Source organism: Leiobunum rupestre, chromosome 7, assembly GCF_980474605.1.
Source record: "Leiobunum rupestre chromosome 7, qqLeiRupe1.1.hap1, whole genome shotgun sequence".
NCBI lineage: Eukaryota > Metazoa > Arthropoda > Arachnida > Opiliones > Sclerosomatidae > Leiobunum > Leiobunum rupestre.
In genome coordinates, this window is record NC_143390.1 from 45,367,524 (window position 1) to 45,389,645 (window position 22,122).

At 36.0% G+C, this 22,122-nt stretch overlaps 2 protein-coding genes across 2 annotated transcripts; both read right to left on the bottom strand.

The window, feature by feature from the left end:
- Positions 1-163: 163 nt before the first annotated feature.
- On the bottom strand, positions 164-5,104 carry LOC149936506 (U20-hexatoxin-Hi1a-like). Its single transcript, XM_090153363.1, has 5 exons — positions 4,964-5,104; positions 4,846-4,891; positions 2,544-2,807; positions 2,397-2,471; positions 164-399 (listed from the first exon to the last, which is right to left on the bottom strand). Exons 1-5 carry the CDS (start codon positions 4,985-4,987, stop codon positions 329-331), a joined length of 480 nt encoding a protein of 159 aa, XP_090009489.1. The 5' UTR covers positions 4,988-5,104; the 3' UTR covers positions 164-328.
- An 8,681-nt stretch (positions 5,105-13,785) lies between these two features.
- LOC149936507 (U20-hexatoxin-Hi1a-like) lies at positions 13,786-17,141 on the bottom strand. Its single transcript, XM_090181654.1, has 5 exons — positions 16,949-17,141; positions 16,668-16,710; positions 15,689-15,937; positions 14,032-14,103; positions 13,786-13,965 (listed from the first exon to the last, which is right to left on the bottom strand). Exons 1-5 carry the CDS (start codon positions 17,081-17,083, stop codon positions 13,880-13,882), a joined length of 585 nt encoding a protein of 194 aa, XP_090037780.1. The 5' UTR covers positions 17,084-17,141; the 3' UTR covers positions 13,786-13,879.
- Positions 17,142-22,122: the final 4,981 nt, after the last annotated feature.

Sequence of the window (22,122 nt, forward strand, 5' to 3'; positions counted from 1 at the left end):
TTCCACCATTTTGACTTCTTGACCATAATAATTCAAAGACCGCTTAACCGATTTTGATGAATTTTGTTGTACTTGCTGTAAAATGTTTGCTCTTTCTAATGAGTCATTAATTATCCATAGCAAAAATTTCGTGAAACCCACACTTTAAGGAGACTAAAAAACATGATGTTTATAAAAAAAAGTTTTTATTTCTGTGAAAATGGTTAAAATACAAGCGTGGATAGACAAATGGTTTAGAGTGGTATCAGCCCGTGTTATCTTCCCATAGACACTAATACAGTAAAAGGCTGGGATCTGGTAGTTACTCCATAACCATAGAAAAGTTTTTCTAACAGTTAACCGGGGGTCTGCTGGGCGAGGTAGTGTTTCGGCCATTGGAATCGACGCACCAGCAAAGTCCTTGAAATAAAAATAACAAAAAATCATATTTCAATCTCGACATTTAAATTATTAATAAACCCTTCTTTAAATTTCTAGCTACAAACTTATGTTCAGTCCTTTTTAATTTGGTGTTTTTAAAAGACGTAAAGACTATTTTCTTTTTAATTGTAGCTAAGGTAGCTTACGTGAAGATATTATATTTCAAAATGTAGGGATATTATAATTGAATTATTTACAAAATCAATGAACTATCGTTATTTCATTCTATAAAATGGTTTGTTTTAAAAAGAATTCCCATAAAAATTAAGAAAAAAGAGAAAATTTAAAAATTACAGTTCATTATGATTTCCGAGATGATTCGAGATGATAGTTTTGCCGTAACTCGGTTCAAATTAAATATACTGTTTATAAAAGCGCTCATATCTACATATTTAACCAAGGATAGTAGATTTTAGAGGATCAGTAAAAAGCCTGGTTTTTAGCCAATGTAAACCAATCACACGAAGGGAGTCGGCCAAGGTTATTTGAAAAAAACAAGTATCGCTCAGAGTGGACGATACTGTTCGAAAAAAGATAAAAGATAAACACGAAGTACATTTTTACGCCAAAAGGTATTTTCAGAAATACATGAACCGAAATTATCAGCGAACAAATTTTTCTCGGGCGGCAATTTCCCCGTGCGACAGGGGAGGGTTAAAAATTGAGGCCTTGTTAATTTTCCGCCTCCCGCGACTACAGGGAAAATTTCGAATGCACCACGGGTAACTAGACCGCCATCTAGTGAGGCTAAGAGAAATTATTTCATCGAAGAAAATCTTGAGAAACGTGGTCTGCAGACCTAGGCTTAGCCGTGTTTGGTTTTTGATAGAGGTCAGTGGAACTGTGGAACGCGGTAGCTGCAGCTAAGAGTAGATAAATTAAAACCTTTTAAACTATTCTTACCAGACCATTTGCTATTCAGTTTTATATTTCAAATAAAACAAGTACAATTATTTTAACAAATTAATACAAATATTTATTGTTTATAATTCTTAACGTAGTCAAGTTAGTCTACTTTTTATTAGTCGTTAACTGGGCTTTATTAATTAATAACAACTGATTACGATGATATTTGTTTGAGCGACACATGATGCACTTGTAATTTTTCCCCAGCAACATATTTTATTTATTTGTTTTTCGAGAAAGTTTCGCTCGGCCGTCGCCAGGTAGCGTATTCAAACCTTCGCACGGAGGTGGGGAGGTTCTCTTTTCGAGGAGGGGAAGATGACGCGTGGCCACTAAGGTGGGGGGAAAATGGGGAACTTGCCTCCCGTGTTAGAGGAATAGGACGCTGATAATTTCGGTTCATGTATTTCTGGTATTTTTTCACGTTTTTATAGATTAAATATGATATACTAAATATCAGTTGATAGCTTTTATTGAATTAAGAAACCAAAATTAAAAATTACTAAAATATAAAGCGCAAAAAATTACGTAACAATATCAACCGCGTTAGATTGCCATTTTGAAATTTTAAGATCACGTGGTACAAACGACCTTGCAAGACTCCCTCGGAGTCTCTCGAGCTGATTGATACGCGGGGAGAAATAAAATGCACTGTGGAAGGGTATCGAAAACCTGTCCTCTTAATTTACTGTCCATGATTTAACCAAGCAACTAGGTTTGCAGGTTTTCCAGATGCTATATTTCTTTCTGAGCCTCCCTGGTTCAATTTTAGTCTGTCGAAACCTCGTCCCGTCATACTCCAAACAAAGAATATAAAGCCCCAGGAAATTCAGGAATGGAAGGTGTAGCTACGTCTAATGGAACGTTTGCGCCTCTCGTTTTTAAAGAGAGACCGGGTTGAGGTAACCGTTTCCGGTTACTCTGATTTTTCTTTGCCGGAAGTTTCTAACGCAGCCAAAACACGTGGCCAATATCAATCCTTCCATTCCTGGGGCTTTATATTATTTGCTCCAAAGGGCGAAATAACTCTGAGAAATGTTAAAAACGGCCAATTGAGAAAAGCAACGTACCAGTGGAAGAGTGACATTGTCTGGGGTGAAATCCTCCATCTTCGGCGCAAGTAGGTTCGAAGGCTCCCAAGACACCTAGGTACATAATGATACGTTATTCGGGCTTAAATATTGCCCGCCAAATCGCAATGGGCAGACCCAACGTACGTCTTTTCTTTTGGGTGGCTGCAGACTCGTCCTTGCTCTTGAGACAAGCGCAGTTCTTGATCTTGGTGGAGGGTTGGGTGATGGGGGTGCCGTCCTTTCTCCAGCACTGGCAGAATCGCTTACCTCGGACGGTGCTCTCGGGGTGGCATTGCAACGGAGCGAAGTCCCCGTTGGCCTCGCATTCGGGGATCAAGCCTCCGACGACCAGTCGCTGCTGCGTGCGTTCTCTCATTCGCTGACATTCCGACAATCTCGTCCTCTGGGCTGTCGAGAACGGATGGATGCGGTTAGATTAAAAGGTCACGCAAGGTGCTTGGTCACCATCGTCGGCTGGGGTGCGTTAAAATTCTAAGAATTCTTCCCTTGATAGTGATAATTTTCACTTCTCAAAATTTTGACGGTCCTTCTCAGGAGTTCCCTTGACCACGCGGCCAACTCGCGCAATAGCGGCCAGCCCATTCGTTGAAGCATGGATTAATCCATGGTTGAAGTTTCTATGTTAACCTACGAACAAAAATATATCTCGGCGTCGAGCGCCCCTAGCCGAAAATTATTTTTTGAATAGTTTTTGCGTTGAAGCCAATATAAAAACGAGCGTGGCGCTGAACGCCGATAGTTTATAGCGGGAAAATCCATGTTCATGGAATTTAGGCGAATGCGTTTGCCGCTATAATTGTGCGAGTGTCAAAGTTGGCCGTGTCTTGACTCACTTGGTCAAAAGGGGAGGAAATTATATATGAAAATAGCAGGTAATATTCTACTCATTTTACTTGATGTTGAAGAAAATAAACAGTATGATATTTTTGTGGACGAAAATGAATTTTCGATCAAATATTTCTTTTTAAATTATAAATAAAATGTTTCCTTTCTTCATATATTGTCGTGAAATCGTGTAAAAAGTTATATTTTTGGTCAAAGGCTTAGTTTACATCGTTCGTGCCATTCTCGTAAGCCGCCATCCTTATAGGAATCTTTTTACATTTGACGCTTTTTAGCGAGTTCTAACGGGGAGAAAAATACTCACAAAGAACTCTTCTCAAGAGAAGAATTCCTTCTTAGTATTTTGACGCGCTCCATGGAAGTGATTTTTCGAAGCGAACTAGCAGCTAACCCACTTTGGGGTAGATACATTTGTTCGAATTTCATTCGTCCGAACCGCCGAAATAACAAATGTTTCAATTGTTCGAATTGGACAACTTGTTTGTTTCATTCGTCCGAATCGGTAGCATCACTTGTCCGAATTCTGTCGCTAAATTAGTATTTCTTATTGCTGTTTTTTTTGTCCGGATTTTCTTTAGTGCAAGAATTAAAAATAAAAAACTACATTGTAAATATCGTTGTTTGTTAGTAAGTGGGAATTGCGTTGAATGTTGTGGATATTTTAGGTTAGGTTAGGTTAGGGTTCACGTTAATGTTACTATTTTCTTATATTAACAAAATTTAAAAAAAAACAACCAATTCCTAATGTTCGAAAAAACGAACAAACGATTATTCGAACAAATGAAATTCGCCAGTAAAGTTAACATAAATTGAACGACTAAATCACCAAAAAAAAGTTGTGATAAATATTTCGGGCAAATGAAATACGTTTTCGGACATACGATCCTGTTTTCCGGCATTCGGACAAATGATCATTCGGACATTTGTACCACCGTTCGGACGAATGAAATTCGAACAAATGTACCCAAATCCCCACTTTCGCTGATAAAGGGGCGTTGCAAATAAGATTTACAATCTTGGGGATCAGTTATGGGAAACGTGTCGCCCTCTATCGCCATTTTTCATAACTAGAAGTTGAGCGCAGGGGGAATGAATTGGGTAAAAATAATGGATCAAAGTTTTGTCCTCCGAATACTTTCCCGTTACCATGTGCCCAGACGTGTGACAAATCGCAGCGATGATTCCCATTTTTCATCGGTCCAAAATCGCCTCCCAATGTTTTAAGCTAAATATAACACTGGGAAGACTACGTGGCAAAAACGGGCTCAAACTGCACTGTAGCTAGTACGGTAGCACCACAGGTGGACTTTCTTTGAACTAGATCCCGCCACATTTCCCCTCTTTCTTCATGTGCAGATTGAGCAAATTTCCCACGCGACTTTTATTTGCCTTTTAATTTAGCCTAACCGAAATTAACAAAAGCAATGCGAAAACTAGACTTAGCAAATTTCAAACACCACAAAATAGACACTGAAAGTGGTTACCGTTGCTAGTCACTTCTTAAAATAATAATAATAAGTCACTTCTTTGCCAATAAAGTCACCCAACAAGTAAAAGTTTAATAAAAAGACGATATACTTACACGACCTGTGTCTCTGCGCCAAAACAACTGCCACTAAACCGAAAAACTGAAATTGAACATACCAATTAGAAATAAAACTTTACGTTAATGATTCAGTCGATAATGAATTAATAATTACCACGATCAAAATTAAGCCTCTCATTTCGAGTATCACGCTAGTCACTGAGTGTTAAGTATTGGGCTGACGATTCGTGTCTGATTTGAAAATGGAACGACTGTTTCAATTTATATGCAATCCGTTTTACGTGTTTTGTAATAAGTTTAATCACTTCGGTTTTCCTAGAAAAGTAGCGGCCCTTTTTCAACTATATCCAAGTAAGCTTTTGCTTTGATACTTCCTCCCGTTCAATCATTTGACGAAATCAGTCAACATCTACGGATATCCGATTTCAAGACTTTTGCGTCCCTTGTTTATAAGATTTAGACCGTTAATCTCTCGGTAACTGTAGTAAATCTCGAGGGTTTTTCCATAAATTATAAAGCTCACGATATCGTGTTACAGAACGTGAAACGCTATGGTCCGTCGCAAAATAAAGCCGCTATAGTTTTCATCTATTTACCCTGTAAAGCTTTTCTACCGTTTAACACGGGTGTTCTGCCGAAAAGTAAATATTGAGATGCACAATCTGCCCTAAGTTTCAGAGACGCATTATCGACCATTTTTTGACTTTTTGAGTTTGAATGCTCCTCATACTAATTTTAGATCGCTGATTCTAAATTTGAAGTCCTTTTTTTCTATCTGGTCTAGTTTTTGAGATGTAAAAATGAAAAACGCGTTAAAATCGAAAAGTTTCGAAAATACTCTGCAGAAACGCATGTAATGACAATCGGAAATTATTAACCAATAAGTCTTCATTACGTATAATTTCGTCTACTCTAATTTCTCCAGCTGCATTCCCATGGTAACAGTCAAAATGGCCGTTACTCATTATTATTTTACCACATAATGCGTTTCTGCCAAGAGTTTTAGCCAAAAATAAACGTACAAAACGCATTATGTCAAATTATTCTGAGATATTTACTTAATTTTGGCGAGAGTTGTTGTCATATTTATATTGCGGACTAAAAGAAACCCCTAACAACTAGTTTTCAGTTACCTAAATACTGTTGTATTGTTATTTTTCATAAGAAATGAAAAAAAAAAATTATCTCGAAATGTCATTTTTGGAGATAATGCGTTTCTGAAACGTAGGGCAGACAAGATGAACTTACGAATCGTAGTTTTTATGTTATTATAAGAAGGATTTACGCATTATCAAAAGTATATATATCCTACGAAATAAGTATCACCATAAATGTATAATATTCTTCACATGCAAAAGTTTTACTGCGAGCTATTCACAAGACAGACTGCAGTACGAGCTTCGTCGTCGTTTTGCGTCCGATTGCTAACGCGTCACACGTAGCCTTTGACAGCGCCTCGCTAGGGGGAGATTTTCTTCTGGTGATGACGTCCCTCCGTTACTAGCTCTCAGTAAAATATTCCCCCAACTATGCATTTCTGAAATAAATTTCGCGAAATGCATTATGAATGTGCACAAGCCGTGCGCGAACGTTTTTAAACTTAGAACCACGCGGGGTAAATTTCCTCCGCGAGCCCTTATCACCGTAGCCAAGGCTTATTCACAATTGTTTCACTTTCAAACTTAAAATTAACACTTATCTTTGCAAAATGATTCATCAGAACGTAAAACTGGCTATTAGAAATAAGAGTTTAGTTTTGAAGGTATTTATTTTTCAAATTTGAGATTTAGACGCGTTTTGTGTGGCATTTATCAACCCGATCGTAGAATATTTTAGATGTACTGCCCTATCGTCGTATTCTTCTCGCATGGACAATGCCGTAAACATGGGCCCCTATACTAGACCTTTATTTATGTGGAACTTATGATAGGCTTATGATATTACCTTTAACCTCAACAAGTTTTTATTGAAATGGGAAACCGAAGAACTCGGGGTACAACCTCTTTAACCAGTGGTGAGAGCACACGCGAACTCAACGTGATGCCACATTAAGGGGTCACAGAATCGTTTGAATTTTGTAAATAGGGCTTCAAAAATACCAAAATGTTATTGGTATCTGCTATCACGAGGTAAGTAAGGGGCTGAAATTTGGGCCGAATTTTTCAAATGATTTGGTGACCCTTTGAGAAGAAACACAATGTAAGTTCCCATTTATGCCAGTTTTGGATCAGTTTTCATGGCATTTGGTTTTCCATAAAATATATATTTAAAAAAAATAAAACTATGACGTGTATTTGTTCAGAGCATTTTTTTTTATTACCCTCTAATTATTGTTTTAATGGATAAACCAACTCAAAACGATATATTAAAAAATTAAATCTATTTTTAAATAAGAATGGCATAAAATAGGTTGTACAACGAAATAGCTGTTCAAAACGCATTTTAAATTATTTAAAAAACGCATTTTAAATTATTTAAAAAACGCATTTTAAATTATTTAAAAAACGCATTTTAAATTATTTAAAAAACGCATTTTAAATTATTTAAAAAACGCATTTTAAATTATTTAAAAAACGCATTTTAAATTATTTAAAAAACGCATTTTAAATGATTTAAAAAACGCATTTTAATTTATTTAAAAAAATGCATTTGAAGTCACATCGTTTTCAATACGTATAGGTTCTGTTTTTATATTATTTATTACAGTTCCAACCCGTCACAAACTATTATTTTTTAAATTCCTTATTTTGCGGTTGATTAAATAAAAGATGTTTAGAAACGTACTAACTCTTATTCGCCTCTGGTTAGAGAATATTTATTTGAGTTTACTCTACCATGGACAAAGAATCTAAGGGGACACACTCTTCGCGATATTTTGACACGGTAGGCGTGGCCTAAATCGGAAGGCTTACCAAAGAATATATATTCGGGCTTACCGAGGTACATCAGCCGAAATTAAATGGACTCCAGTGAATTTGATTAAAAAACCTCAGCCAAATGCGGCTTACTGGTTATTTTTCCTTAACACAATGGTTAATTACCATTACTTAATTCTTTATCTTAAATTCTTTTTGAGTCATGGTGTAAGTTTTTAACTATATAATACTAATTTACGAGACACGATACTTCATGACATGTTTAAAAATATTTTTAATTATATATAAAATCACTTACATATAATTTGTTCGTGGCAAGCTTAAAACTCGGCTTGAAAAGGAGCTCCGGCTCGAAAGCTTGCCACGAACAAATTATATGTACACATAAGTGATTTTATATATAATTAAAAATATTTTTAATTATATATAAAATCACTTACATATAATTTGTTCGTGGCAAGCTTAAAACTCGGCTTGAAAAGGAGCTCCGGCTCGAAAGCTTGCCACGAACAAATTATATGTACACATAAGTGATTTTATATATAATTAAAAATATTTTTAATTATATATAAAATCACTTACATATAATTTGTTCGTGGCAAGCTTAAAACTCGGCTTGAAAAGGAGCTCCGGCTCGAAAGCTTGCCACGAACAAATTATATGTACACATAAGTGATTTTATATATAATTAAAAATATTTTTAATTATATATAAAATCACTTACATATAATTTGTTCGTGGCAAGCTTAAAACTCGGCTTGAAAAGGAGCTCCGGCTCGAAAGCTTGCCACGAACAAATTATATGTACACATAAGTGATTTTATATATAATTAAAAATATTTTTAATTATATATAAAATCACTTACATATAATTTGTTCGTGGCAAGCTTAAAACTCGGCTTGAAAAGGAGCTCCGGCTCGAAAGCTTGCCACGAACAAATTATATGTACACATAAGTGATTTTATATATAATTAAAAATATTTTTAAACATGTCATGAAGTATCGTGTCTCGTAAATTAGTATTATATAGTTACCATTACTTAAACTTTTTAAGAACCAATTTCAAAAATAAAAGGTCTAAGACGTACTAAGCCTAATCGTTTAACCGACAACAACGGCGCCATTTTGTCAAAATTGAACGTGAACGCTCCAGCTTCTTTACGAAATTACGTCGGAAATAACTCAAATGAACCGTGATTTTCCTATTCCCAGTAATAACGCGTGCTTTTTAAGGCTGAACAGTGAGTCCCCTTAGTTTCTTGGTCCATGACACTACTCAATACAGCACTATTCTGATTCAGAAAAAGTTACTAAACGTTAACAAGTTTTCTCTTGAAAATGCATAATAAAACTTGTGGGCAAAGACAAATGCGGCTATAAAAGTTGTTTTAAATATACTTTAAATAGGCCATTATAATAAGCCAGTTTCAATTCTATCCAACGCATGCGCAGTTAGACCAAATAGCGGACGAGGATGGTACTTGGACGTCATAAACCAGCGTGTCCTAGGTTACCTATGACTTTAGCTTAGGCTGTATGAAAAGTACAATGATAATAGTTATTTTAAAAACCGATAGATGGCGGCGCGGTTATTCAAACTAGCTCATTACAAAGCGCAACTTTCTAAAATGAAAACACAGGCAGAAGAATATAAAATTTCTGTTTGGAGAGAAGTATCCATCTTTCTATTCTGCTATAACATTTTTCCAAAGAAAAATAGGCATATATTGATTTTTCAAAACTATTACAGAAGACAATAACTAGCTTTGGGAGAAAAGGAAGTGTCATATTTATGTTTATTATGTTACCAATAGTATCATTTTGGCTTATATGGGTACTTCTCTCTTAATAGATATCTTATAAACGTCTGGCATTACTAGTATCATTTTGGGTTATATGGGTACTTAATCTTATAAACGTCTGGCATCACTAGTATCATTTTGGGTTATATGGGTACTTAATCTTATAAACGTCTGGCATCACTAGTATCATTTTGGGTTATATGGGTACTTAATCTTATAAACGTCTGGCATTACTAGTATCATTTTGGGTTATATGGGTACTTAATCTTATATACGTCTGGCATTACTAGTATCATTTTGGGTTATATGGGTACTACTCTCTTAATAGATATATTATAAATGTCTGGTATTACTAGTATCATTTTGGGTTATATGGGTACTTAATCTTATAAACGTCTGGCATCACTAGTATCATTTTGGGTTATATGGGTACTTAATCTTATAAACGTCTGGCATTACTAGTATCATTTTGGGTTATATGGGTACTTAATCTTATATACGTCTGGCATTACTAGTATCATTTTGGGTTATATGGGTACTACTCTCTTAATAGATATCTTATAAATGTCTGGTATTACTAGTATCATTTTGGGTTACATGGGTACTTAATCTTATAAACGTCTGGCATTACATTACTCAAGGCGCTAAGACATTTTAAATTTATCTGAAGTGAAATAGTAGATACAGAAATCCTTCGCCTGTCTGTGTATCGTGTTTCAATAAAAAGCCGACTAAATTAGAAGTTTTTTATAGCTCATCCGGGCTTCTTCGAGATAGAAAACATGTTATTTATGTACGAAGTGATGTTTGTACACTTCTCTACTTGCGTAACGATTACGTCTTCTTAAAGACGTTAGAAAAATTCCCGGAAAATAGGGTCATGGCTTTCAACGTTAGAGAAATTGAAAATAAAGTAAACAAGTTGGCAAGCCAAAATATACCTCTCCTCGGAAGAATTGTCCCTAGTGGTATTAATTTCTCGAGATAACCCTTAAAGATATATCTCCGCAATTTAGAGTTATTTGTTAAAAATATTAACCCATTTCTATCCCGCCCGGTATAAAATTTTAATTATAATTAAAATAATTGAGACGAAACGACCAATTTTAATTTTTTCAGAATATCATAAGTTAAGTAGTTACAACAGTAAGTTAGACGTACTATAACAATGCACAATTGAATTAAACCCTTTTACAGAACAAGTTTATCAGTTAAATATAATACGAAGCAAATTTTAATGAAATATCTACAGAGGCTTTTTGGAATTACTCGCTTACGAAATACTTGCCGCATCTTTAACGCTCATTTTATTTCAACACTCGCCCTTGATGAAGATACCGTAGATATCTGGTAGTGGACGACTCGTTCACTTCCTGTTGACGTTGTGACGCATACCACATGAAAAAGACCAATGCCGTCCAATTTCCAATATCATATAATGACTCGCACACCCAAGAAATCATTGACTGCGTTAGAAATCGTAGATATCCAAATATCCACACCAAATGTATTTACAAGAAGCAAAAACCTTACCATCAACAAAGCACAGAGAGCCACTTGACTAACCGCCAGCTTTTAAAGCAATTAACGTTAAATTATCTCCTTTGAATTAACAGAACTATATATAGGTCGTTAAGAAAGTGGACCACCCACAGGGTCTACCCTTTAACCCTCTAATCTCGGCTGACTGCGCTAAAACAAGATTTAACCTTTAAAAAATACCAGATTAGGCCTTCATAAATTCATTAATAAAAAAAGACTTTATTACCTATTATGCTTACGATGCCTGTCTTAATTTCAGTGAATCTAAGCAGCTATCGGTGGTTCTGTGGTAGAGCGCTCGACTGCCAAGCCGAATGGTCTGGGTTCGAAACCTGGGTGGCGCATTTGTTTTTAATCAATAGAGAAACGCTAAATTAGAATTTCTTCGATGCAATAATTTCAATTTCAATTCTATTTCAATTAAACCAAAATTTCGTACTCTATTAAATACGCTTCCGATAAAGCTGAAGGTCTAATTTTCAATAAGGCATAACAAGTGTCGGTGGTTCTGTGGTAGAACGTCCGCCTGTCAATCAGGAGGTCTCGGGTTCAAATCCCGCCCGATGCGATCGCAAATTGATACTAAGACGAATACCGTGTACAACTGGTGGAAACCCTGCCATTGGACGTTGAGAGGTAGCATTACACTCAGCACTCGGTCCGTCCCAAAGTCATTAAGAAGACGTTGGAGAGAAAACGCCCATATAAACACAACAGACTCAACATGCACATCCATCAGAACACAAACACAACAAATTCAACACTCACAACCTACGCACAAACATTACAAAAACGTAATACACCAAACCGTCACGACGGTGAGCGAAAAAACACCATCCAAACCAAACCGCAAATGCATCCGTTAACGCTCACCGTCACACGGTGGTTTTGCCAACCCTTTGAGAAACTGCGTACGCAGTGATTACACTTTGCACCGAAAATGCGAACGCGTTCGCAGTCCTGACAGACAGACACACCCACAGACCCACCCACAGACAGACACGGTCGTTGTATAACCCCTCCTAGGGGACTTTGTCCCCTCGGAGAGGTAAAAATATCGTCTTGTAATTAATTTTCAACTGTTTTCTCATCAGTCGCGTTTCGAAACAAGATAAAACAAGATGGTGCCGAACACAATAGTTTTATCAGGGGTGCTCCACCCCTAAATTGTAAATAAAATTAATAAATGAATTAAATTTCAATTCTATATCTTTAGTTTAATTATTCTAAATAGAAAATTACAGGCGTTACGGCTTGTTTTTAGAGGGAATATAAATTCAGGTATTTGGTGTGGTACACCAACGTTTGCAGCTTTTGCCCTTTGGCTTTAGAAATGTTTGGCGCCACTGCACAGGGTAATTTGAAAAATTGAAAGGGTCTGCCATAAAGATTGCTTTGCAGATTATATTCCCTTTAAAGTAACTAACGCCAATCACCTCTAGCTTCTATTAGACCTGGTGTCGAAAAATTTAAATTAAATTGACCGTTATTTTGAATTATTGACTAAGACTATATCGGAAATATTTAAGAAAAATCGGAAATATTTAAGAAATATCGGAAATATTTAAGAAAAATCGGAAATATTTAAGAAATATCGGAAATATTTAAGAAACATCGGAAATATTTAAGAAATATCGGAAATATTTAAGAAATATCGGAAATATTTAAGAAATATCGGAAATATTTAAGAAATATCGGAAATATTTAAGAAATATCGGAAATATTTAAGAAATATCGGAAATATTTAAGAAATATCGGAAATATTTAAGAAATATCGGAAATATTTAAGAAATATCGGAAATATTTAAGAAATATCGGAAATATTTTGAAATCTGGTGTACAATTTTTTTCTAAGCGGCTACCCGCCTCGGTATGAAGGGAGGGGTGAAGCCAATTTCCTTCAAATACCCGCTGTTAGACAGGATATTGTTCCGCTTCTCGTTCCTTTATCTTCGAGCGTGCAGAGATTCGGGGCTTTTTCCACTCTCACTTTGCCCATTGTGGCAATACAAACTTTACCCGAACCCTCTTTGCTTTTGTAAAAGGATTATTTTTATTTGGGACACGAGAAAAGGACGCGTTCATGATTTCAACATGCTCTGAAATCTCCCTATTTTCTAGGATTTTTCAATTTCAACAGGTATTCGCCACCAACACTAGGTGGTTTCTTTTCGTTTGTACCGGGATTTCGGAGTAGGGTAAGAGTAAGGCTATGACGTCATTTTACTCCGATTCTGTGGTGGTGAATAGTTTGAGTCGGCGTAAAATCGTTTTTCCAAAATGGTTGCCTGTGGCCTTTTCAGCGGATAAATTCTGGCTAGCAGACGACAAAATACGATTTACTCATTTCAGAAGGAGTAAAAAGAGTAGCTCTAATACTCTGGAGCAATTGAATAGATTGTGGGGTGGAGTAATTCTCATCCCCGGAACAGGCGAATAAAACGTTTTAGGGTAAAAAGAGTACACTTTAAGTCAGTGAACAGGCGAAAAGAAACAACCTACTACCACGGCTAACGACAACGTCGAAAAAAACAGCTTCTTTCCAGTTTTTAATTTAGAGAGGTTGACGCTAAAAACGCTAAATGGAGCAAAGCGGACGCCAATAGAAAACTAAATAAGCCGGATATATAACAAGATTAACAGGTTGAACAAATAATATTGTACAATGCCTCTTAAACAATGGATTTCTCTTTTGAATAGACTTAAATATCGTGTCTTCCTATTTGTTCTCACCGATATTTCGACACATTATCTATTGAGTTTTATGACTTTATTACTAAGAATCCTACACGATCATTTTAATCGCTAAAAACAATAAAAAATACAAAAGAAATCGACTGGCTATTTTTTTAGGCGGCCTTGGTGTCACATTTGACATTTCCTCGGGCGGGTTGAGTCAGTTTGCCGCCGTCCTTATCCACGCACCAGCACATGCCTGGCAAATACAGTTAGATTCAATATACATCCGTATCTAGTATTGTAATTTGTAAATGAATTTTACCGGTAGAGCCGTGGCACTGCGTGGCTTCGTAAGATCCATCGTCCTTGCATTGAGGCTCGTACGCTCCAAGCACTAGAAAGTCATTTCAGTTTGTTAGATATGACTGTAATCATAAGTAACATAATAACACTTCCTATTGCTTTAATGCTAATTTTCTAACCGAACCTTTTTTCGGTACTGATACTCTCTTCAAGCTGTGACTTGGACTCGCGACTTATCTTTTTGCATGACTACTTTTTGATAAAAAAATTTAAGCCTAATATCGGAGAGCACGTTCTGGAGTCGCGAGGGGCTTTGGCTTTGTTTTGCAGCCCCGCGTGCGAATCACGCGTGATAAAAAAACATGAGCTCGTGGCGCCGAGAAAAACAATATATTAGACTAATCATGGAATGAAAACTTTTTTTATTATTTTCGTAAAAATACGGAAACTTTTCCGGAAAAAAAGGCCTCGGTCATTTTCCACAGAAACTTTTCCGACTTACAACACTAGATTAAATCATGATTATTTTAGAATATTTAAGTCAGAAAATTTTCCGGAAAATGACCGAGGCCTTTTTAACGGAAAAGTTTCCGTATTTTTCCGAAAAAATTAAAAAGTTTTCATTCCATGATTAGTCTATATTGTTTGCAAATTTAAATAAAGCGGCATTTTCGCCTCATTTTTTCGAATCTAAAAGTAAAACTAAACCTCTAGACTAGTTTAAACTGATTAACAATGTAACACTATTAATGTTTTGTAGTATGTTTACTGATATTAGACATTTTATATCGATAAAAAGATAAAAACATTAAAAACCCTTGAAAAGTAATTTATGTTTAAATTTTTTATTTTTCCGATTGCGGAAAATATTCCGCAATTATTTTCCGCAATTCGGAAAATTTTCCGGAAAATTAACAACTCTAGATTAGATTAAAATTAAATCTGTAGGTTTGGCTGTATAAATATTAAGAAATTAATCATGATTATTAGAACACCCTGTAACAAAGTGATCTGCCCCTCGCATTAGCCTCTGGTTTGAAATTCGCGTAAAGTTAGTCTCTATATTAATAGGCCTTTCTATAAAATAAGCTACGCTTGCTAAACTTGTTTTTACGTAGCTCATTCGTCACGAAATACGTAGAAGTTCAGTTCAGTTTATGCTTAAAAACAGGGTGCCTCGTCGAATTTACTCTTATGTCCAGGGCTTTTCGTAGTAAAACGTCATCGATACGTCACCCGTGACTCAGCAGCAACAACAAAACAAGAAAGCCAATGTTACTTTATAGAAAGTACTATAATAAAACATAAACATAGATGTCGTTCGTCTATCTGAAAGGGCATCACGGAAAATCGAAAGCAGACGAACTTTCGCTACAAGTAACGCGAGGAGTCGCCGAGGACAAGGTTGACGATTGTGGGGTTTAAAATTTCCGCTGTCCCATAGATCTTAGGAACTGGAATTAATATAGGTGCTAGCATAAATTGTTTAGGTCTTGTTGAACTTGTTAAAAGATTCCACGCGCTCCTTGATATTGTAGCTTAAAAGGCTCGCGCATTTTTTTTTTATTTTAGATAGCTCGCGCTAATATATCACGACGCGCGTGGAACTTTTTAACAAGTTGAACAAGACATAAATAGAGTTTACGCTCGAGTCTATTCTGGACTATAATGATTACCAGGTGGTTTGTTGTCCTTTTGGGCTTCGTTCTTGTGTCGAATGCAAGAGCAGTTTTTGATCTTGTTGGACGGCTGCGTGATGGGGGTGCCGTCTTTGCGCCAACACTGGCAGAAACGGTTTCCTGGGTGGCATTGCTTGGCGGCGTAATCTCCGTTGGGCTCGCATTCGGGTATCAGACCACCCACGATCAATTTGTCTTGGGCTTGCGACCTTTTCCTTTGGCATTCAGTCTGGGCGGCCGAATCCTCTATTCAAAATATGCGCCACAAATTAAAAGTTACGTTCAAGGATTTCACATACTAACAAGGAGACATCCCGAAGTGTAACCCACCGATTTTGTTCAAACTCGGGGGATTGGTAGAGCTTCGTGTAACGTGAAAAATCCTAAAGGGAATTTATTCAATGGGCAACCGTTTTGCCATGGCAACGAAAAATGTTTTTGACAACAAAAAATTTAAATATTCCCATTGAAAATAACATGGGATTCTGACCGATTCATTTTAAAAAATTTTAAAATGCCAAAAATAGATAAAAATTGACAGAAAAAAATCAAAATTGATCAACTTTTGATCAATTTGAACAAAATGGGTGAAAATGAACCAAAATTTAAAATCGTACAAACATTGAAAAAATATTTCGAAATTGTTTGAAATAAATTATTTTTTCATAAATGTTTGTAGAGGTTAACGGTAATAGTGAGTGTAGGAAGCTGTTGGCTCGCGTGGAATGAAGTGTTTGCCACCACCCACCTACGCATTGTAGCCCGGCCACCGAATTAAAGACAATGGGCCCTAGGTGGAGCCTTGGCTATTATCCTAGCTGAATATTATTCTATTCCCTTTAAGTCGCTTAGATTTATCACTTATCTTTTTGGGTAAAACGTTAATGCTACGTCACTCATAAAACAGCAATCACGAATTATTTTGACTAATTGACACACTTATGGAGCGAAATTATGAACTTATGTTCGTACTTACTGGGGGCGGGTCGACGCTGAGCGTTCACAACGACTACCAAAATCTGTAAAAATTTATTTAAATTAATAAATTTTCATTTTAAGTAAGAAAGTAGAACGTTGACTATGGTTAGTGAATTTGGAGAAAATATTAACTATGGTAGTTTGTTTCGTACTTTAAAATTAACCTAATATTATTATAACCTGAGTTTATGATTATTGTTGGTAAAATATGTATTATTTTTTAAAATAATGCTAAACCGTAACCACGATATTTGTCAAATTGAAATATTGGAAACTCACCACAAAACACAAAACGATCTTCATCTTAGCTTGGTTAGAATCCGTAATGCGCAGAAACACCGAAATGTTTGAACTCCTTCTGTCCCCTCCCCCCTTACATACAGGTAGGCGTATACCTGTCCGTGATGTGTGCATTTTATCCTCAACGGGTTATTTCTACCCCGAGGCTATGCTTGAATCTAATTTTATTATACAAGACAAGAAAGTCCTTGGTAGAGTTCTCAAACCTGTTTATTATATTCATTGTACAATTAAAGGTAAATTATATAATATATCAGATATTATCATAAGTAATTTTATAGAAATAAGGATGACACTTAATAAATTAATGTATTTTCATTTTAAGTAAGAAATTTGGACAATGTTGACTATCGTTCGTGAATTTTGAGAAAATATTTAATATGGTAGATTGTTTCGTAATTTAAAATTAACCTAATATTATTATTGTTGGTAAAATATACATTATTTTTTAAAATAATGGCTAAACCATAACCACGATATTTGTCAAATTTAAATATTGGTAACTCACCACAAAACACATCTTCATCTTTGATTGGTTAGAATCCGTAATGGGCACTTTAAAATTGACAAGGCTTAGTGAAAATTCAAACGCTTTTAAAATTAAAAATAACGCGTACTATAGCAAAATTAAGAGGAATTATTCAATCGGAACCTATAATTAACCCTTCTTTAGCAATTTTCGAATTTGAGCAGGAATTTGATGTTCCGAAACCAAATCTTTCAGTGTCATACTTATTAGTATTATTTAACTTACGATATTATATAATTAAAGGGCTCGTGATAGCCATTACTACTCGGTATTATATTCCTCTTTAATTACGATATTTTTACATAAGTTAATTATACTTAAATTACATAGAGCTATAAATTGTGTTCGAATTCTCCGTAATAGATGTTCGTCACGATTTTTATTCTAAACTTGTTTTATTGCGAAGCTCCGAGAACTCGTTTACAGTTTCGCAGAATTTCGTCACGCATAATATTACGAAATTTATTTTCATCGAGTATTCGAGTGGAGTAATATTTAAGTCGAATCGAGTAATCGAGTACTGGGTTAAGGGGAAATTTTATCTTTTTCGAGTCATGTAATTCAGAAAAAACCTCGAGTAATATTTTTAACGAGTCGGGTAATCGAATACTTGATTAGGAGCTGGTTTTATTCAAGTAATTAGGAAATTAAATTTAAAATAAGAATAAACAAACTTTCAATGCTGAAAAATATTCCTTTAATTTAAATGAACCACAATTTCCTCAACTTTAGTAACCTTATAGTGACTAGTGGGATATAAAAGACTAGTATACTTGGCTACTAGCCTAATTATAGTAATTAATAGTAAAATAGCAATACAATATAATTTTTTTTTAAAATTATGAATGTACCGTCTGTCCGTATATTGACAACTAGGAGCAACACAGCACCCCACGCAAGGAGAACGCAACCCGTCAAAAGGCATGCATTTTCTTGCGTACAGCTTTCATTGGTTAGACGCTTTAGCGCCTGCTGCCGTCGGAAGGGGAAAATTCGGAAATTGTCTTCCCCGCGCCCGTAAAACGTTCAGCGTAAAATCTCGTGAAGCTCGTCCAATGAAATTCGTACACAACCCTTCGTTAGCGTGTTTAAAGGCTAGCTGCGTTCTCCTTGTGTTTGTTGCTCCAAGGTGACAGTGTGACACTCCAAATCAAAACCAAAACTTAAAGGGGAACCGAGGGGAACGGCCAAGCCTTTCCAAATATGGCCTTATTTCCGTATCAAAAGATTAACAAGACGTTCAATATACTAACACGTACCCTTTTTTTCTTGAAAAAATTGCTTTTGGCCCCAAAAGTTGAAACGAAAAACAAAGTGAGGTGTTTGGGTTTGAATTTTGGCCGCCATCTTAGGGGCTGCCGCCAGCGCCCCTAACCCCGTATGAGTGATTTGCGAACTATCGTAACTTTTAAAATCGCGCAATTTAGGCTTAAGTCTCTTATAACTGGAACGCGCCGCGCGTGCAAAACAAAATTTTCACGTCTTCAGCAGCGTGCTCTTTTACGTTGTTTTTCTGTCTCACCGACTTCTCACCAGGTGTCGCGGCGAACGCGCGCTTTTCGATTTCCCGAAATTTCTTTATTTTATTAAAAATTAACCACTCAATATTTTTTGATGTGGTTTTCGCCATAAATTTTAGTTTTTAATGGGCTAAAGGGCTATCTAACTGGTTAAAGCTTGACCGTTCCCCTTTATTAATTTATTGTTTGGAGAAAAACCGCGCAGGCGCACTACGTAATAAAAACCGTGGTCCATCCCCAAGGTCATTCAAAGCATTTGTTGTTTTTACGTCTTGTAGGTACCGATTATTATTGCCACCCCAAAAAGTTCCAAAAACCCCTCTTTGAACTTAGAGCAGCTTATTCGAGTAATCGAGTACCCGCGACTATGCAATTTTTTGGTACTTGATAATCAACGAGTATTTTCCAATTACTTATTCGAGGTCGAGTTCGATTACTCGACCTCAAAAAAATGCCAGGTAATCGATGATGTTCGAGTACTCGCACAGCCCTAATCACTTTTCGTTTTGAGTTTATTTACTATCTCTTGGACATTTTAAGGTCTTTTTCGAGTCGGCAACTGGTCCAAAATATTTGTTCGCCATACCAACCTTAAAAGGAATCAAAAATTCGTACTTACCCGGAAATATCTCAAAAACCAAAGCCCGACCATACAGGGGTACATGAAGTTATTGAGTGACTTTTAGAAAGAAATCGCAATACATTTTCAATTTTCATATTCAAAATATATAATTTATTCATAATTTAGAGTGTAAAATAATAATATAAATATATTTGTTTTTCGTCTTAATTATGAGGATGATTTTCTCCGTGGGCTGGCTCGGTTAGTTTGTTGCCTTTTTCGTCAGAACACCTGAAATTTTAACCGTAGGTTCTTAAAAATACTGTCAGTATTTATAATATGCCTAAGAATGGTTAAGAAACTTAATTGTTTTTAAAATAATCCCCGGGGCCCGGCGAAATAAGGGCTCGGAAGCGTGCCTTTTAGGGGCCCGGTGCAATAAGGGCCCATCAGCTTGCCCTTCAAAATTTAAGTTAGAAGGGCCCGCGATTACATAATTTGTCACGGGCCCGATATGTCTCAGCACGGCCCTGGGAGGGATAGAGACGAGGCTAGAGCAAGGTCAGGGGGTGATAATATAGCTTAACCCTAAGTGCCACGGTGGTAGTTAAGTTTGAAACTTTTGCATGGGCAGACCCAGTGTTTGCTGTTAATTTGGTTTAAAAGTGTATCGTAATTGTTCATTTTTGTATAGAAAACCTACTAGCACAATCCGATAGAAGCGTGGCATTGCTTGCTTTCGAAGAGACCGTTATCCTTGCATTGAGGAATGAAAGTTCCGATGCCTTCAAATAAAAGAGTATTTAAAATGAATGATGGCTCCGATGATGGACGATTTCAGGAGGTTCAAACACCACTTTTCGCATTCAGATTGGGCTATGATAAATTTAAGTTACATTTACTGTTCGTAACATTGCAAGTTTGCAACGGTTCTAAATTCTACAATGAACGTCTTACGCCTTGCAGGAATCCATAACGCTACTTGGAATGAATAACGGCTTCGATTCCCCGCCGTTGTGGCGGAACATAGTAGGCGGAGCTTATAAGCCTTTGTTTGTCACTGAATTTGACGTCATTTAAGGCGGTATAAGCGTTTTTAGCCCCTCCCACAATGTTCCGCCACAAAATACCACAGGGGATATGGGGAAATACTCATTCCAAGTAGCGTTATGGATTCCTGCGCCTTGCAACAGCAACAACGACCAAAGCCTGAAACAAAGGATTGAACTATTATAGTTTCATTCCACGACACGTAACTGAGGCAAGTTCCGGGATAACTTTTCTTTTGAGTTTAAAGGCCTAGGTTTTCTTCTGCCTGTCCCCCTTTAAATTAGGCCAACATGTTCAGCGGTTGGCCTACCACCAGGGTATTTGCGCTCCACTAACAAGGAGACGACCCGAGGTGATAATCACCGATTTTGTTCAAACTCGGGTATAATGAACACCTCCATGTAACTTGAAAAACCTACAAAGGAAAAGTTGCGACGGCCTTTCGTTTTACCATGGCAACCGAAAACGTTTTGGCAACATGATCTGGAATTTATTTCCATTGAAAACAACATGGGAATCTGAAGGATTTTAAGGGTCCGCCAATTGAACAAATTGCATTTAAACTTGATAAAATTTAATTTTTAAAATCAATTTAAATGTATTTTTAAAGTTTTTCAAATTTCAATTTTTTTTTCATTTTTTAAAAGGTTTCACAGGGGGGACCCTCAAAATCCTTCAAATTCCCATGTTATTTTCAATTCAAAAATGTCGAAATTATGTTGTCAAAAACGTTTTCGGTTGCCATGGCCAAACGAAAGCCCGTCGCAAATCTACCCTTGCAGGTTTTTTAAGGTACATGGAGGGTTACATTATACCCGAGTTCAAACCAATTCGGTGATTATCACCTCGGGTCGTCTCCTTGTAAGTTAATTTAAAGGGGGACAGGCAGAAAAAAACCTAGGCCTTTAACGAAATTGAAAACTTACGGAGAGGCATATGACAAACTTCATTGTTTTAGATACTTTAAGAACTACTGAACGAAACTGAAGTTTTACATAGTGCTTTTATATTTTGTTTCTGGGCGCAGGTGTATTATATCTCACGTCTTTGACATACATGTACCACCTAGTGCTTTTAGTTATGGATATATGTACCACTAGTTATGCTTAAACATTATCGTGATTATCTCACTCGATAGGAGAGTATTAACAGAAGTTTTACTTTCCACATTATAGATAAAACGTCAAAATTAGTATTGAATCGTAATAAAATTATCCAATTATTTTCGTGGTTATATACTCCAGCTTGTTTCTTCAATTTGATCGTGTTTTTAAAATAAATTGGTTAAATTTCAAACATAGATAATGTTACTTTTATATTGGTATTTCAGAAATTAAAAAAACTACAGCCGTTTAAATAAATTGATGCAGCAAATCAAAATAGAGTAGACTTAAAATACCACCTTATAATATGACTACCTGAAAATATTTTTCATAAACAACCCTCATAGCTATAGAATGACTATTTGAAATAAATTAAAATAAACTTTAAA

Coding starts and splice junctions, on each gene's coding strand:
- LOC149936506 (XM_090153363.1), bottom strand. CDS start 4,987: ATGAGAGGCTTAATTTTGATCGTG. Junction 2,472..2,543: donor AGCCACCCAAAAGAAAAGAC/GTACGTTGGGTC, acceptor TTATGTACCTAG/GTGTCTTGGGAGCCTTCGAA. Junction 400..2,396: donor ACAATGTCACTCTTCCACTG/GTACGTTGCTTT, acceptor TTTTATTTCAAG/GACTTTGCTGGTGCGTCGAT.
- LOC149936507 (XM_090181654.1), bottom strand. CDS start 17,083: ATGCACACATCACGGACAGGTATACGCCTACCTGTATGTAAGGGGGGA. Junction 15,938..16,667: donor TCAGCGTCGACCCGCCCCCA/GTAAGTACGAAC, acceptor TATTTTGAATAG/AGGATTCGGCCGCCCAGACT. Junction 13,966..14,031: donor GCAGTGCCACGGCTCTACCG/GTAAAATTCATT, acceptor TGTATTTGCCAG/GCATGTGCTGGTGCGTGGAT.